The sequence below is a fragment of the Lepisosteus oculatus genome, chromosome 3 (assembly GCF_040954835.1).
Source record: "Lepisosteus oculatus isolate fLepOcu1 chromosome 3, fLepOcu1.hap2, whole genome shotgun sequence".
NCBI lineage: Eukaryota > Metazoa > Chordata > Actinopteri > Semionotiformes > Lepisosteidae > Lepisosteus > Lepisosteus oculatus.
The window spans coordinates 16,760,585-16,774,291 of record NC_090698.1 but is presented as its reverse complement, the minus strand read 5'-3'; the positions used below and the strand labels follow the sequence as shown (position 1 = coordinate 16,774,291).

General features: G+C 36.6%; 1 protein-coding gene and 1 long non-coding RNA gene across 2 annotated transcripts in view; one reads left to right on the top strand and one right to left on the bottom strand.

Moving 5' to 3' along the window:
* adamts12 (ADAM metallopeptidase with thrombospondin type 1 motif, 12) overlaps positions 1–9,279 on the bottom strand; it is a 146,618-nt gene extending 137,339 nt beyond the window's left edge. Inside the window, exons 1-2 of the mRNA XM_006627246.3 lie at positions 8,972–9,279; positions 8,205–8,563 (exon numbers count right to left, since the gene is read on the bottom strand). Coding sequence (XP_006627309.2) covers positions 8,205–8,563; positions 8,972–9,089 — 477 coding nt within the window. The 5' untranslated portion in view covers positions 9,090–9,279. The remainder of the gene's footprint in view (positions 1–8,204; positions 8,564–8,971) is intronic.
* Positions 9,142–12,555, top strand: LOC107076510 (uncharacterized). The gene is made up of 3 exons (XR_001477732.2): positions 9,142–9,223; positions 11,039–11,110; positions 12,438–12,555. It is a non-coding gene; the product is annotated as an uncharacterized lncRNA (long non-coding RNA).
* The last annotated feature ends 1,152 nt before the right edge of the window (positions 12,556–13,707 follow it).

Below are 13,707 nucleotides of genomic sequence, written 5' to 3'. Positions count from 1 at the left end.
ACCCCTAAAAGGCTAATGAGGACAGCTCCTGGAGTATGAACTCTCAATGTAGGGAATCTATCATTCTACAAAGGATTCTGTCATGCTCCACACCTCACTCCTGGCAACCAATTTTATGTTCAATGTTGGGAGTTAAAATTGCACTTCAGATTAATTTTTTGTTTAGAATTTTGCTTCTTGTCAAAATCAATCATTTAATGTGGTGTAAAATGGACAATCAAACACAACATGTTGACTGGGATATGTCAGAAACAAGTGTGTTTTCAATTAACTAAACATTTGCTCATCTGTTGCAAGCTTCCATCGCTGAGTTTCTGTTTATTATGTGAAAGGCTTTGAACAGATGTGTGATACTCTCCACCATCACCATAAACATGCAAACCATTTATTTAAGCAATCACAGTTGCATATCTTAGCCTCCCCAGTCACTTGCTGCTTCCTTCAGAAAGTGCTGCATGAACAGAGGACAATGAGGGCTGCCCCAAGGAAAGAGAGCAAGGGTATCTCCCATCTCCTAGTAAAAGAAAAGAAAAACTTCTAATTCACAGAAGACACACTACATTGCACAGTAGTGGTCACACAATCAACTTTATCTGCACCTCTTAATTTGTGACTTTAAAGTGATTTTTTGGATGCCAGTGAAGCCTCCAAAGATGTTGTGGTTGTTTGGCTTTGGTAAATTGCTGCAATTACTTGAAACTTTAATATATAAACCACATATTTTTTGTTTTTCTTTCTGCAAAAGTGAAAAGACATGCATCATGAAAATTAAAAGTATTCAGGGCTGCAGAGAGAAGACACTTCTTTAAAAAAAAGTTGTAAAATTATTTTTAAGTTGTGTCTGCAACTAATTATACCATTGTTGTTGAAAACAGTTCTTTGAAACCATACAGTCTGATGACATCTTCAGTTCAATAAGCAACTAACATTTAAACTAATGTGGCTTCAGCAGTCTCCTCTCATTTGCAACCCTTCTTCTATTGGCATGTTCTCTCTACTTAGTATTTTAACATATTGTAGTGCTTTCGGGTTCACGTGGGTATGCGCCCTCGCTGCTGCCGCTGCAGGTCGGCCCCCCACCACTGGGGACTTGAACCCAGGCCTCCAGTGTCGCTCAACAGGTGAGCTAAAGGGAGATCTCCCCTCCCTGCTATTCATAGGGAAGGGCAGTGACATCACGGCGCTGGCAAGCCAGCTCGCACATCCTGTAATGTCGGCCGTACTGTATGTGTTACAATATAAAACTTCATTTAATTTCTCCAGCAACTTCACATAAGCTGGCATCTTTTAAGAAATGAACTGATAGAATTCTTAAATCATAGCAAAAAGAAGCAACATGAACCAAATGGTCCCCTCTAACCTGTAACACATCTTTTGTTGTTATGTTTTAAGTATCTTCGTGGCTTTTGCAGTTTCAGTTTTTAAGATACCCCTACATTGTGTTTCACAAGAGAAACTGCACATATCATAGTGCCTAGTATAATCCAAAACTACAGTTTACAGAAAGATGTTATATAAAGGCAAAAGTGTTCTAAATGTGCATAATCCAGTATAAACTGGAGGTTATTCAATGACATCACAATAGCTACCTTTCTACGCTATCATTTTAATTCATTTTGTGTGTATGTGTGGTTTTTCTCCAAAAAATACTGTAGCAAAAATAGCTACAGTACTGAAAATTCCTTCTTTTCCAGAAAAGAAACAACAGCTTCCTTACAACAGCTTGTTTTAGCAGTTTTTCCCAAAAAGTAATCCCACAAACAGCACATCCCTGAAGCAAAATATGATTATGCCCTTTCAAAACAACTAAAAAAGTAAGTGGATTTATCATTACCACTGCTAAATTTTATATTGATTCCAAAAATCAGCTTAGATTCATTTACATAAGAAAAATAAAGAAATATGTAGCTCTTTGGGTCTGCAACTATGAAACAGGGCTCTGTAGGAAAAAAAAGTAAGCAACACCCATATATGGATGTATTGTGATACTGTATCTGCAATATAGTCAAAATCTAAACAGAAGAGCAAACTTCTCAGTGAATCACCACTCAGTTAGACTAACAATCGGAACTGAGAAGGACCCTGAATCACTAGCACATCCAGAAAAGCAGTTCATTCTGTCTCATAGGAGTTGTTGGAATGTTGTTGCAAAAAAATTACGTAATGCATTAAAAATATTTATGTGTGTGCTTATTTTTACTGTACTGCAGAGTACAGTGAGGATATTTGTGGTGTGTACAAGTTCAACGTTGATTCTTGTCATTCTTATGTACAAAATTAAACTAAGAAATTATCTTTTTTTGCGCCAGTTGGGTTTTCTTTCAGGGAACTCAAGGAAGGGCAAAGTTCATACAAATACTGTACTGATCTGGAATCTCCATTAAAGCATGTGTTATAGTCTAAAGAACTTATTGTGAATGAGGAAGGTTTTTTTTAGCCTTGAATGAATTAAGTTGCTTTTTTTAATCCTAAAGTAAATGTTCAATATTTTGTGCCTACATGAAAGACTAATATTTTATTAAAACTACAGTTTCTAGAATTCCAAGTGTTATAGGAAACATCCTTAAAAACAATAAAAGCATCTATCTAGAGAAATGTATCACACATAATAAAACTCAGCAATGGAGTTGCTCTTCTGTGCTGCATTAGACATGAAGATATATCCTGCAACTCCCACTCTGTGCCACTTCAATCATCATATTTTGATAATGGACAGTTTTGACCTAACAAATGAAAAAAATCCAAACTATTCACATCAAACAAAGCTTTCAATATCAATAAAGACAAAGAAAAAGTTAAAAGATCTGTTAGGATACTATCTCTCAAGTTATAATGTCATATTACATATTGGTTTTCTAGGTGTAAACATAATTGAAAAAGCTTACGAATTTGGAGCTAAGAGCTATCAAACACTAAGGGCAAGTTCTCATCACGAATGCTTACTTGAACATTTGACTTTAAAGCTGGTCTGGATGTCAAACCTCAAGATTGATTCTGAGTCCCCTTGACACTTGTTAAACTAGGAATAGTCAAATATGTGATTTGTACTGCCATTTTTGGTCTTTTTTCTGCTACTTACTGCAGGTCATGATCTGGACATAGGGCTGTCTCTGCAGTAAATTCATCAAATGAGTTTACTGATGTCAAGAATAAATATTCAGTTCAGATAGCCTCAAAACGCTTAACACTTTACTAGGCTAATCAAGGGAACTAACAGCTGTGTAGCCCAGTAAAAAAAAATATTTCCCTTTTTATTGTTCCTTTGTGAATAAAAACCTAAACATTTAGAAATTCAGAGTGTTTCCATTGCATTCCATTAAGCCACAAACTACTGCTTGACTTGCTTACAAAATGAGTTTTTGAGCATGCACACTCAAGCATTCCTGCTTTTTTCAGAGGTTCTGGGAGGGTAAAGTTGTTAGAGGAAGCCAACCATATCTGTTTTTGAATATGCGATATTTTCATAATTAACAAAATGACATGATTTTTCTTTCCTATGAGAATAGCCTTCTCTTTACAAAAGTTATGAATTTCAATTGTATATGGTTCTGTTCTCTTTGTGACCCCCAGTGATCTGACTATTTTTGCAATGAATTCATGGCACAATTAATCTCTCACCTCAGTTTCCAATGGATCATTAATTTAATTGAGTAATTTAGTAATGTGGATATGACTTCAAGGCCTTATTTTCAACACAAAGAAGCAGGCAGCAAGACCAAGCAGGCAAATAAATAACAGGGCCCAGCTCATTTCAGGACTATTAAAGTACTTGTGGCCTAAATGAGCATCATTATACTGTAATTCTCATCATTGGATTATATTGTTTATTTACAGTTTCTTAACACTAGTCTAAAAAATCTATAAAGGGCCACGGGCCACTGAGATCAAATCAGGGTGGTTTGAATGAAGCCCAGGCTAATGTATTTTAGGACCTAAAAATACATTAGCCTGGGCTTCATTCAATTACTCTTCTTTACTTCCTTACAGGTGCAGACAGGATGAAAAAGAAAAGAAAATAGCAGAACATTATGTGCTCTAATTCCAAATTGCTCACATCAGGAATTAATAACTGATGACCTACTGTACTGTATGTGGTGAACTAAATTGAATAGAGGAGCTCAATAGATTTTATTTAGAAACATAAATGCAACACCACCACTCACAATCAGTATCTACCAGAAATATGTTTTATATTGTGGGTAACATGATGGTGACCAAGATAATGTTCAGTTAAAAATAAACACAGATCTTGTTTCACAAGAAAAGCATCTTGTTATAGCAGCTGTAACAATCAAACACCTGAACAATTGTATTACAGACCCTTTTATAACCATGAAACTTGTAACAATCCACTTACGGGCATTAGAATATGACTTAGGGGTATATATGGTGTAAGAGGGCAGTAGGAGGCAGCATGTTGGTGCACTGGTTAGCATTACTGCCTCACAGCTCTGAGGCCCTGGATTCAATTCCTGGGGTGCTATCTGTGTGGAGTTTGTATGTTCTCCCAGTATGTTAGACAGCTTCTGGGAAAAGTGGTCATAGGTGTGAGTGAGCACATGTGGTGGACTTGCATCCTGTCCAGGGTTTACCCTGCCTTGCTCCCAATGCTTACTGGAATAGGCACTGGCTCCCCTGAATTGGAAGAAGTTAGACAAATGAAGGATGTTTTACTGTATATTGTTTTAAAAAACTATACAATTGAAACATTTTATCTGTATTAAAGATTGTCTTTGCTTTCATGGCCTTAAGCACATGTTGGATGGTTAAAATACTAGTGAAATTTAAAAGTAGCCTTTATCATCATAATCTTTATCAGTCTTTTCAATGCTATTTCTATAGCAGCTATATTCATGAAGCTCAGCTAGCATGACCATTACAGGACACTGCAATATTAAAATACGTCATCTTAAATTACCTTTATTTTTATTAATAAAATATATTTCCTTTTTTTAGTTTTTCAAAAATCCTCCCACACTCTATTAATGTCACCCCTCTGCAGGAGTGGCACTAGATGCTGTTGTGCCTGTTGTTTTTGTGTTTGCTCTTGGACCAGATATATACAATATAACTTTCTTGTCTATTCACATGACGTTTGCTCTGCACTTGAAGAAAATTGTCATAATGTGACTAAAAGTCTTATGTGTTTGAATAATTTCATGTGAGAGTCTTTCCATGACTACACAACCCAGTTGTTTAACCCACAATCCCAGTCATTCCCAAGTTAATTCTCTAAAGGCCTGGGCTTAAAGTAATGGGGCTTAAAGTTGCCATTAATTAATTTGTTTTATATCACAATAAACACAATTAATCTGTTTTGAGCAACACCTGTTAGCAACGCACATTTGAAAAGGGGAAGTCTGAAGTCTGAAGTCTGAGCCTAGCTAAACGCATTTGTGCCCACCAAGGCTACAGCAATTGAACTGCACTGAAGATTTACATACCAACAACCGGTATTTTGTTATGCATACCTCAATTGTTTGTGAAAAGGTCAAGTTTCCTAATCAGGATCACCCAGAGCTTGTAAGAAAAAAATAACAAGCAGAAATATGATGCTAGTAATCAAATTAATCAAAGAATACTCCATTGTGCCAAGTATTGGAAGGGAGAGAATGTCAGGGCAGCTGGGAAAAGTGACAGACCACAGCACTAGGGCAAGGCCATGAAAAATATAAATTCCCACCAATTAAATCAGCTTGGTCCACGTGGTCTTGACGTGGAAGAACAATGATGAATGCAGGCTGATATCAAAAGTGGTGCTCACTGTCCATTAAACTGAACAGTATGCTCCAATTCAAACCAAAAATTACCCAAAAGGGTGACATGGAGCAAAAGCATTTCTGAACTTTCAGGTGAACAAGATTAATCATGGTTCTTTTATGCATGCTCAAACTATTTAGGTCCTACAGCACTGCTTACCAACAGGCACTACTCATGACATTGTGTATCACATACTAAGATAGTCTGCAAAATTGTCATATATTCTTCATAATTAAACCCTGCCTGGGAAATATATTAAGAGAATCTCAGCTATTTCAGTAAAGGTTATAGCTTTTTCCACCTAGGAACAAGAAATGAAATATCACTGCCTTCATTATACAGTATAACATAGGATGCAACTCACCTTCAGGGTACAGTAGTTCTTTACAGCTGTCAAAACACTACAGGTGGAGGAGGCTATCACCTTAATGTCTCAGAATCCAGATTTCCAGAGCCACAGGGCCTGTTCCATTTCGGTTTAAATGAGAACTCAGTTTACTTAGCTGAATTACCAGTTCTATTAATATTGCAATTTAGCCACATGGCTCTAAAGCCACCAACTTCTGAGATAAGTCAGCTCCTGTACTTTGAACACAGAAAGCAGTCTTCCCTCTGAGCAAACCATGTGCAAACTACTCAAATAATTCATTTGTGGAGTGGAACACTTTGCCCAAAGGCAAGATCCAAAGTGCATACGGATCACTATTAAAACATGACATTGATGATTTTAAAAACCGTTAATATGTCCAGCTCCGCACATTATGTGAATCAGAACAGCTGATATTGAAGAAAGAATAACACCCAGCTGCCTCTTAGAACTTTAGTTTCAATTAGTATTCTTTTCTAAAATGTTTTTTAGGAACTATTCTTTTTTTTCCTGGAGCCATAGAGCTGCTGCCAAAAGGCAGATGAGATTATAGGGATTTCTACACATTTTAAAGGTTTTCATAGCCTTTAACGTGGCAGAGAAACATTACACTATGATTTCTGGAACGTGGCTCAGAAATTCACCGAGTAACATGTTTCATGTTTTCTCTGACAAAAATCTGGAACACTAAGCCTCACAAACTTCAGGAGCAGGGGCTGGCAACAGATGATGACAATTCCATGTCCTTTTTGTTGAATATGCTATTTGTTTTTTTGTGATAAAAACATCCATCTCTTACTCCACAATCCCTGTGCATAATGCCGTTGTCAAGCCACAGATACTAAACCTTATGTACATACAGTACTGTAGCACAAGCAATTCATGTTTCAATGGCGAAACCAAGAGTTAGAACAAAGTCATACTGAGGCTTAAAGCAGGCAGTATCCCAGACAGTACTGTCTAGCAGGCCCAGAGAAAAGATAACTACACCTTTTCAATCTGTGTAAACAAACGTTAGGGAGAAAATCTTGTAGCCCTTTCATGTCTATTTATGGAGGATCCATATTTTAAGTGACTCAGACACTGACTTCTAGATGAAAACAATATTATCACTTAGACAACACCAGTCTAAAGAAAATAAAATGAGCTTCATTTTTTTTCCAAAGTTTTTTTTAATGACATAGATCTATGACACGCAGATCTACTCAGACACTATTTCATTTGGTAAATCAATGATTCATAAAGATTGTTTATTATAAACAAAACAAATTTGTATGTGAATAAACCACAGAAGGATTAAATAACAAGTCTGGAAATGTTTTCAAAACATTACAGTATGTCCATTTTCAAGGTTTACAGTATAAACTTGTATTTCAAACGACTTGAGTTCAGCAATGTAACTAATGCTGTTCTCATATTCAATGTATTTTGTAACATAGGGTTAATGTTAAAGTTAAAAGTTGTTTGTTGCAGGCAAATTGACTAATTACTATGACGACCAAATCATGGATATTCTGAGCATCCTGGATTATCCTGTTCATATTAAGATTTTTTAAAACAATTTATGCAGTACTAATTCAACCCATACTAGCTCTGACTAGGTATTTCATGGTGAATTAGGTACAAGATAGTAAAAATATGAGGGTAGTACAGTGGTTAGCTTTGGTGCCTTGCTGCCCTGGGAGCCTGGGTTTAAATCCTAGAGTGCTTTCTGTAGGGAGTTTGCATGTTCCCCTCACACTTATTGCTTTTTTTTGGGGTGCTCCTGTTTTTCCCCCACATTCCAAAGACACACTGGTAGGTTAACTGGCTTCTGTAAATTTGTCCCTGGTGTGAGTGTGTACGTGTCTCTGCAATCGACTGGCATCCCATCCAGGATGTATCAGGATATACAGTACTGTAGCTTCATGCTTCCCAGGATAGGCTCCAGCTGACCCTGAACTGGATAAGCGGTTATTGAAATGAATGTAATCATGTGAATAATAAAATGGAAATGACATACCTACATAGTGCTAAACTTGAGGTTGTGAAATTCAGGTGTAGTTAGCAGGTTTGAAAACACGTAACTGTTTCTTACCAGTCCGTTGCAGGTGCTTATAGCTGCTACCCCAGCGACAGAACTGGAGTTCTCCACGGTCCCGATGAAGTGACAAGAGTTGAGAGTCGAGGAGTGCATCTTGGTTGCGTTTGGACTCCCGGATCTCCACTCCAGAAAATACTCACGTGACAGTAAATGGTGGTTGACAGTAAGATCGAAAATTATATCTTGACCGTTGTGGTTCAATTTGTAAAAGACACGGTGTTCTGCAACTTCCACGTCCCGTTTACTCCTCAGCTTTATGTGATGCGCTAAATTGTGAGAAACGAACTCTCCGTCCCTGCCAACTTTCTGCGGGTGGACCAGAGCAAACTCTGTCTGAGACCTAAGAAATTGTTCTTTGGGAAATCGAAAGAAAAAAAGCTTTTTTTTAAAAGTGTGCATGTATAGCAAAGTCATGCAAATTTCACTAATTTTCGTAGCTCGGTTTAATTCACAAATAAAATTTTGTATTATGAAATATTGCATTTTATACGGCGGTATTCCGTCTTCATAAATGTAACAACCGTCCCCCTTAACCTTGCAAAATTAAACCATTAAAACGTTCAAGTAATCAAAAAGGGCGCTACTTTTTCCTATAAGAATATGAATGGCGTGACCCCAAAACAGTCCTGTGCACAGAAACTTAATCACTGTCGACGCACGAACACATGCACATTTTAACTGGCAATTAGTATGTGCACATCTATAGCATGTATTTTTTCAGTCGGATACAACAAATGTAAAACAACAATTAAGACACTAACCTTGCTCCTTGTCTGGGAAGTAGAAATTGCCAAGCTGTGGGGATCTAGCATGGCTGACAGCCAAAAAGAAAACAAACTGTAACAGAAAGAGAATCCGGCTCTCCTGGAGACATAGCATGTTTTAATTCACCAAATCTTTCAAAGTAGAGGAAACAAAAAGTTGACTGAGTTGCATAAGTGCTAATGACTGCCTTGCCACCGCTTGATTGTGAAATTGCAAGGATGAAGACGTGAGGGGGAAACAGAAAAAGGGTAAAACATATATCGTGTAAAGTAAAAGAAAGCTGCGAGATTGTGAGGGGTGGAGTATCCACAGAGCAGTGTCCCGTTTCTTCAGGGGGAGAGAAGGGAGCTTCGCTTGCAGCTGCAATGTTTGAAATGAGATAAATCACGCTGTGCTATTTACTCAGCACTCGCTCAGTCTTACAGGAGCTTTGCTTAAATTAGGTTTTAGGTTTTCAACGAGTTAAAATTTCAATGAATGCAATTCTTGAGTTATTTCGGGGGGCGATGAGGGGATACAACTTCTTTATCCTTAAAGGCTCATACTAGGTGACGTACAGCACCCCCGCTACACAACAGATCGGGCAGAGAAGAAATTGATTCAGTATTAAAAGGAGCAGGAAATTCAGGGATCGTGAACTCTCCAAACTCTTATGACCAAGTAGTAAAAAAACACAGAACCAAACTCGGTTTAATTTACTATGAAACAGCTTGCAGAATCTTTAGGTAAAAGTATCCGAAAATTACGTCACTCTTGACAATAAATAACATGGACACATTTTTGATAAGTCACCTTTTAGTTCACTCTTATCGTTCTTGATAACAGTTACTAGCCTGTCAGGGTGAAAATAGTGGTAATGGTTTTTGGGACTACTGTGCATAAAATCTTGCTATTATACTATACATGGAGAACAATGTATGTGTTGTGTGTCTGTTTGTTTGGTCTTGGTCCATTATATTGATTGATATCAAGGACAGGGGATAATGAAAACTTATACTGTAGAGGGTTGCACACAGTGTGTGAGAGTAAACTTACTGTATGCGACTGAATGTTCAGGAAACAGACTCTTAGTTTTCTGAAGGGTAAGGATTAAGGCAGTGGAAATGGGGCAGGTGGGACTTCCATATTACTACTCAATTTGTGAGATTTGCAGCTTAAAACTAATTTATACCTACTCTTTTTCATTAGTTTTTTTGAACATGAAAAAGATATTTGCCACAATCCTTTCTTAAAAAAGGTTTTATTTTCCCAAAAGACATAATACTGTGTCTGTCACTACAACAAAACAACTGATACTTTAAGAAAAAAAGGTCAAGAATTTAAAAAATATTCAGACAACCGAGTTTACAAATGTTAGACTTCCTTTGAAAACATGTCAGATATTCAAAGAAGAAAATAAAAGAATACCAGATCTATCAGTTATCGGCTTCACTTAATTTAATTGTGCCAGTTGCTTAGCTATTCATTGTAAGATTATTTTATTTCTGTTTCATTAGGATGCCCTGCTGTGCATTTTTTTTGGCCAGGCCACAAATGTCTGTTCTGTCAAGCAGCCTCACAGCATGAGAGCAAACCAATTTGACTTTATTTATTCAAGCCGTTTATTTTCTGTGTTCATTTACCATTTGTAGGTGGTTGCAGTATTTTATATTATGTGTACTGAATGGTACTTGGGTAACACTTTAAATCCTATTTATAAATCCATGAGAAATAGCTTCTAACTTTAATAATGTAAATAATTACGTTAAATATATCACCCCTGTTAATGACCATGCTATTAATCATTCATAAGGATATTTACTATGAGTATATTTAGACTGCATTACATTTCTCTTCATCTGTATCAAGTTTGTACTGAACCTGCAGCCCCTGTAATTAACTGTTATCAAAACATTTGTCAAAGGGCAAAGAACTCTCTCTCTCTCTCTTTCTCTCTCTCTCTCTGAGACAACAGCAATTGTTTTGTCCACCAACTTAATTAAAATGCTGAAGCAACTGCAATTTCAGAAACACTTTCTGGGTTGTTTGTTCCACCAAGAAACCATCTGTCCTCCCATTCACAGGGATATAAAATGCAGCAGAACATGACGATTCACAACTTCTGAATAGGACCAATGCTGGTCCAAGAACCAAAGGTAAAATGTTGCACACAAAAACAGTATTGTACAGCTCACTGTGATTACTGTACATTGGACCACCACTACAATTACAGTCACACTATTACAATTTTCACGCATTCAGGATTCAGAAAACTCACAATGACATTTGACACTGAGCAAAGCTGCCGGATATAGTTACGTTACAAGATGTTTTACTTTCTCAAACACCAGCCACATCTCTTCTCAGGAAACTGACTTTGGTCAAACTGCTATTAGTCAGCTGTCACTAAGAGAAAATCAGGTTGATTGACTGTCAGAACTAAAGCAACAGTTGCTGATTATATGGGTTCTGAAATAACTGTTTCAACACAGCCATTTTCATTTTTCAAAGGGACATTTTGATACACAGTATAATCCAAGATGGTTTTGCAAAGGCTAAGATTAATTTACCACAAACCTTCCTAGTTATATCTTTTCCACACAAGATAGTTTTACTGTATATAATTTTGTACAATATGGCCAACAGAAACATACATAAGCCACATGATCTTGTTTTTACAGAGAGAAAGAAAACATAATTTGTAAATCAAATCAGTACATTCAAAACCTTTAATCATAATCATCAAATATTTATTAATAATAAATAGATAAAAAAGACATTTGCAGACCCATGCAAAACGTGCCAGTCAAAAATAACTATGAGATCTTCTATGCTTCCCAAGTTGCAGAAGTCTTGTCCACTTTGATAATCTTGGTAGTAAAAATCATCTGAAGGTCATTATAACACCCTAGCATACAATAAGAAAGTGGCTGGTTCATCACATGACAAATGTGTAATTTTCTTCCGTTTCCTCTGCTATAGGATAAGTGTGGCTCTGTTGCACTGTGATTCTCTGAGTAAAGACCTAGAAATCAAATACGACATGAATCCTAAAAAACTTCTTGCCTCTCCCATGTCATTACTGAGATGGGAGGTTTTGTCGAGAGCTCATTTACTGTTAGAATTTAAAGGGTTCTCTAAATTACTAGAGAAATTTCAGCAATGCTTGAAATCTAATTGATTAGCTGTCCAAGTGAGCCTGAAGGGTGTTTACACAGTCATTGTGCTTGGATAATATGCTCTGTGTGCAATCAAGGACATTTAAAACCTTTACAAAACTCTTCTTCTCAATGCTCAATCTGATCAATTAAGAAAACAATATAATACATGTTTGTTTTATTATAAAAGTGGTTTTGTAAAAACTGAATTGCAATTCACATTGAACAAAAGCATTCAAGATGAGTTATTTCTTCATGATACAGTACATAATAAAAGTAGTTATGCAATACTGCATTTCTAATATTGTTTTTTTATTTCTTCCAGGGGCTCTGAGACCATGCTTTGGTTCTTGATTGTGCAGTATGTTAAGTGGGATGGTCAATTGGACACCTCCTGTGATTGCTTCCTAAATCATTCTTCAAGACTTGAACAAACAATGTATTGGTTGTCCGGTTTGGAAGTGCTACATTCCCAGCATACTCACCTGTGTGAGTGCAATGGAGTCCATGAGGCTTGTTTGAGCAGCAACAGTCACATAATATTTGAGTAAGCATTTGACAGAAGCTTTCTGTCTGATCATGCCTCTCTTTTTTAAAAACATTTCGTGATTTTACTCAAGATCTTCCAAATGTACAGATATGATACTTGTCTTTCACTACTTCTGCCTGAAGAAACTGAAGGATTGCAGCAGTACTCTTATGGGTCTTCTGATGTTCTGATTCTGAGCAACATATTGGAAAAAAGCAAGGAAGAAAATGAGTTAATGAAAGAAAAGATGAGCACAACTACAAATGTGATTAGATGTTTAAAAATAACGATTGAAGAAAAATATTGGTATTTTTAGTATTTTTAGTATTTTTAGTATGGGTAAAAATGCCGATAATGAATTCTAACCATCTGAACTAACCTTGGTCCTTGCCCTTAATGTTACCCTAACTAAAAGATAGTAAGGTGGGTTGATTCTTTCTCCATTCATATTTTTTTTAAACATGTTGTTAAAATGTATTAATTAAAGTATCAACAAGTAATCTCATGTATATCTACAAAATATAACATTACTATCTCTTTGCAGTGGTACAGTATGTGAAGAAATTATTCATAAGACTCAAGCATCGAAGCAGCTTTCCAGAAGCAGCACATAATTATATAGTAATTAGTCAATATTGAATTAAGTGCTCTGTGGCTGCCATTGATTGATTTTTAAAACTATTATGTGTTAACATCTGCCTAGTCAAAACAGCTGTAAGGCAGTGTGCAGAACAGCAGACAAAAGTCCTTCAGAGTGACATTGTATCAAACCAGAAAGTCTGGTGCTACCCAGTGGCCTTCATTGATGCTTTCACTATGATCAAAGGACTCTTCCCATACCATGAAAAAATACCAGCCTCTAACAGTAATTCCCCCTTGCAGCACACTCAACCATGTGCGCAAAACCCCCTGTCTGATGCAGAAATACTGTATGTTAAAGGTCTGATCACTGCACAAAATATTTTTCTATTGTTTGACACACTGTTTTTTATGGGATACATGTAAAATCTTGGAGGACACTACTAGAAGTCCTGAAGAATTTTGGTAGCACTGGTCGTTTTTATAA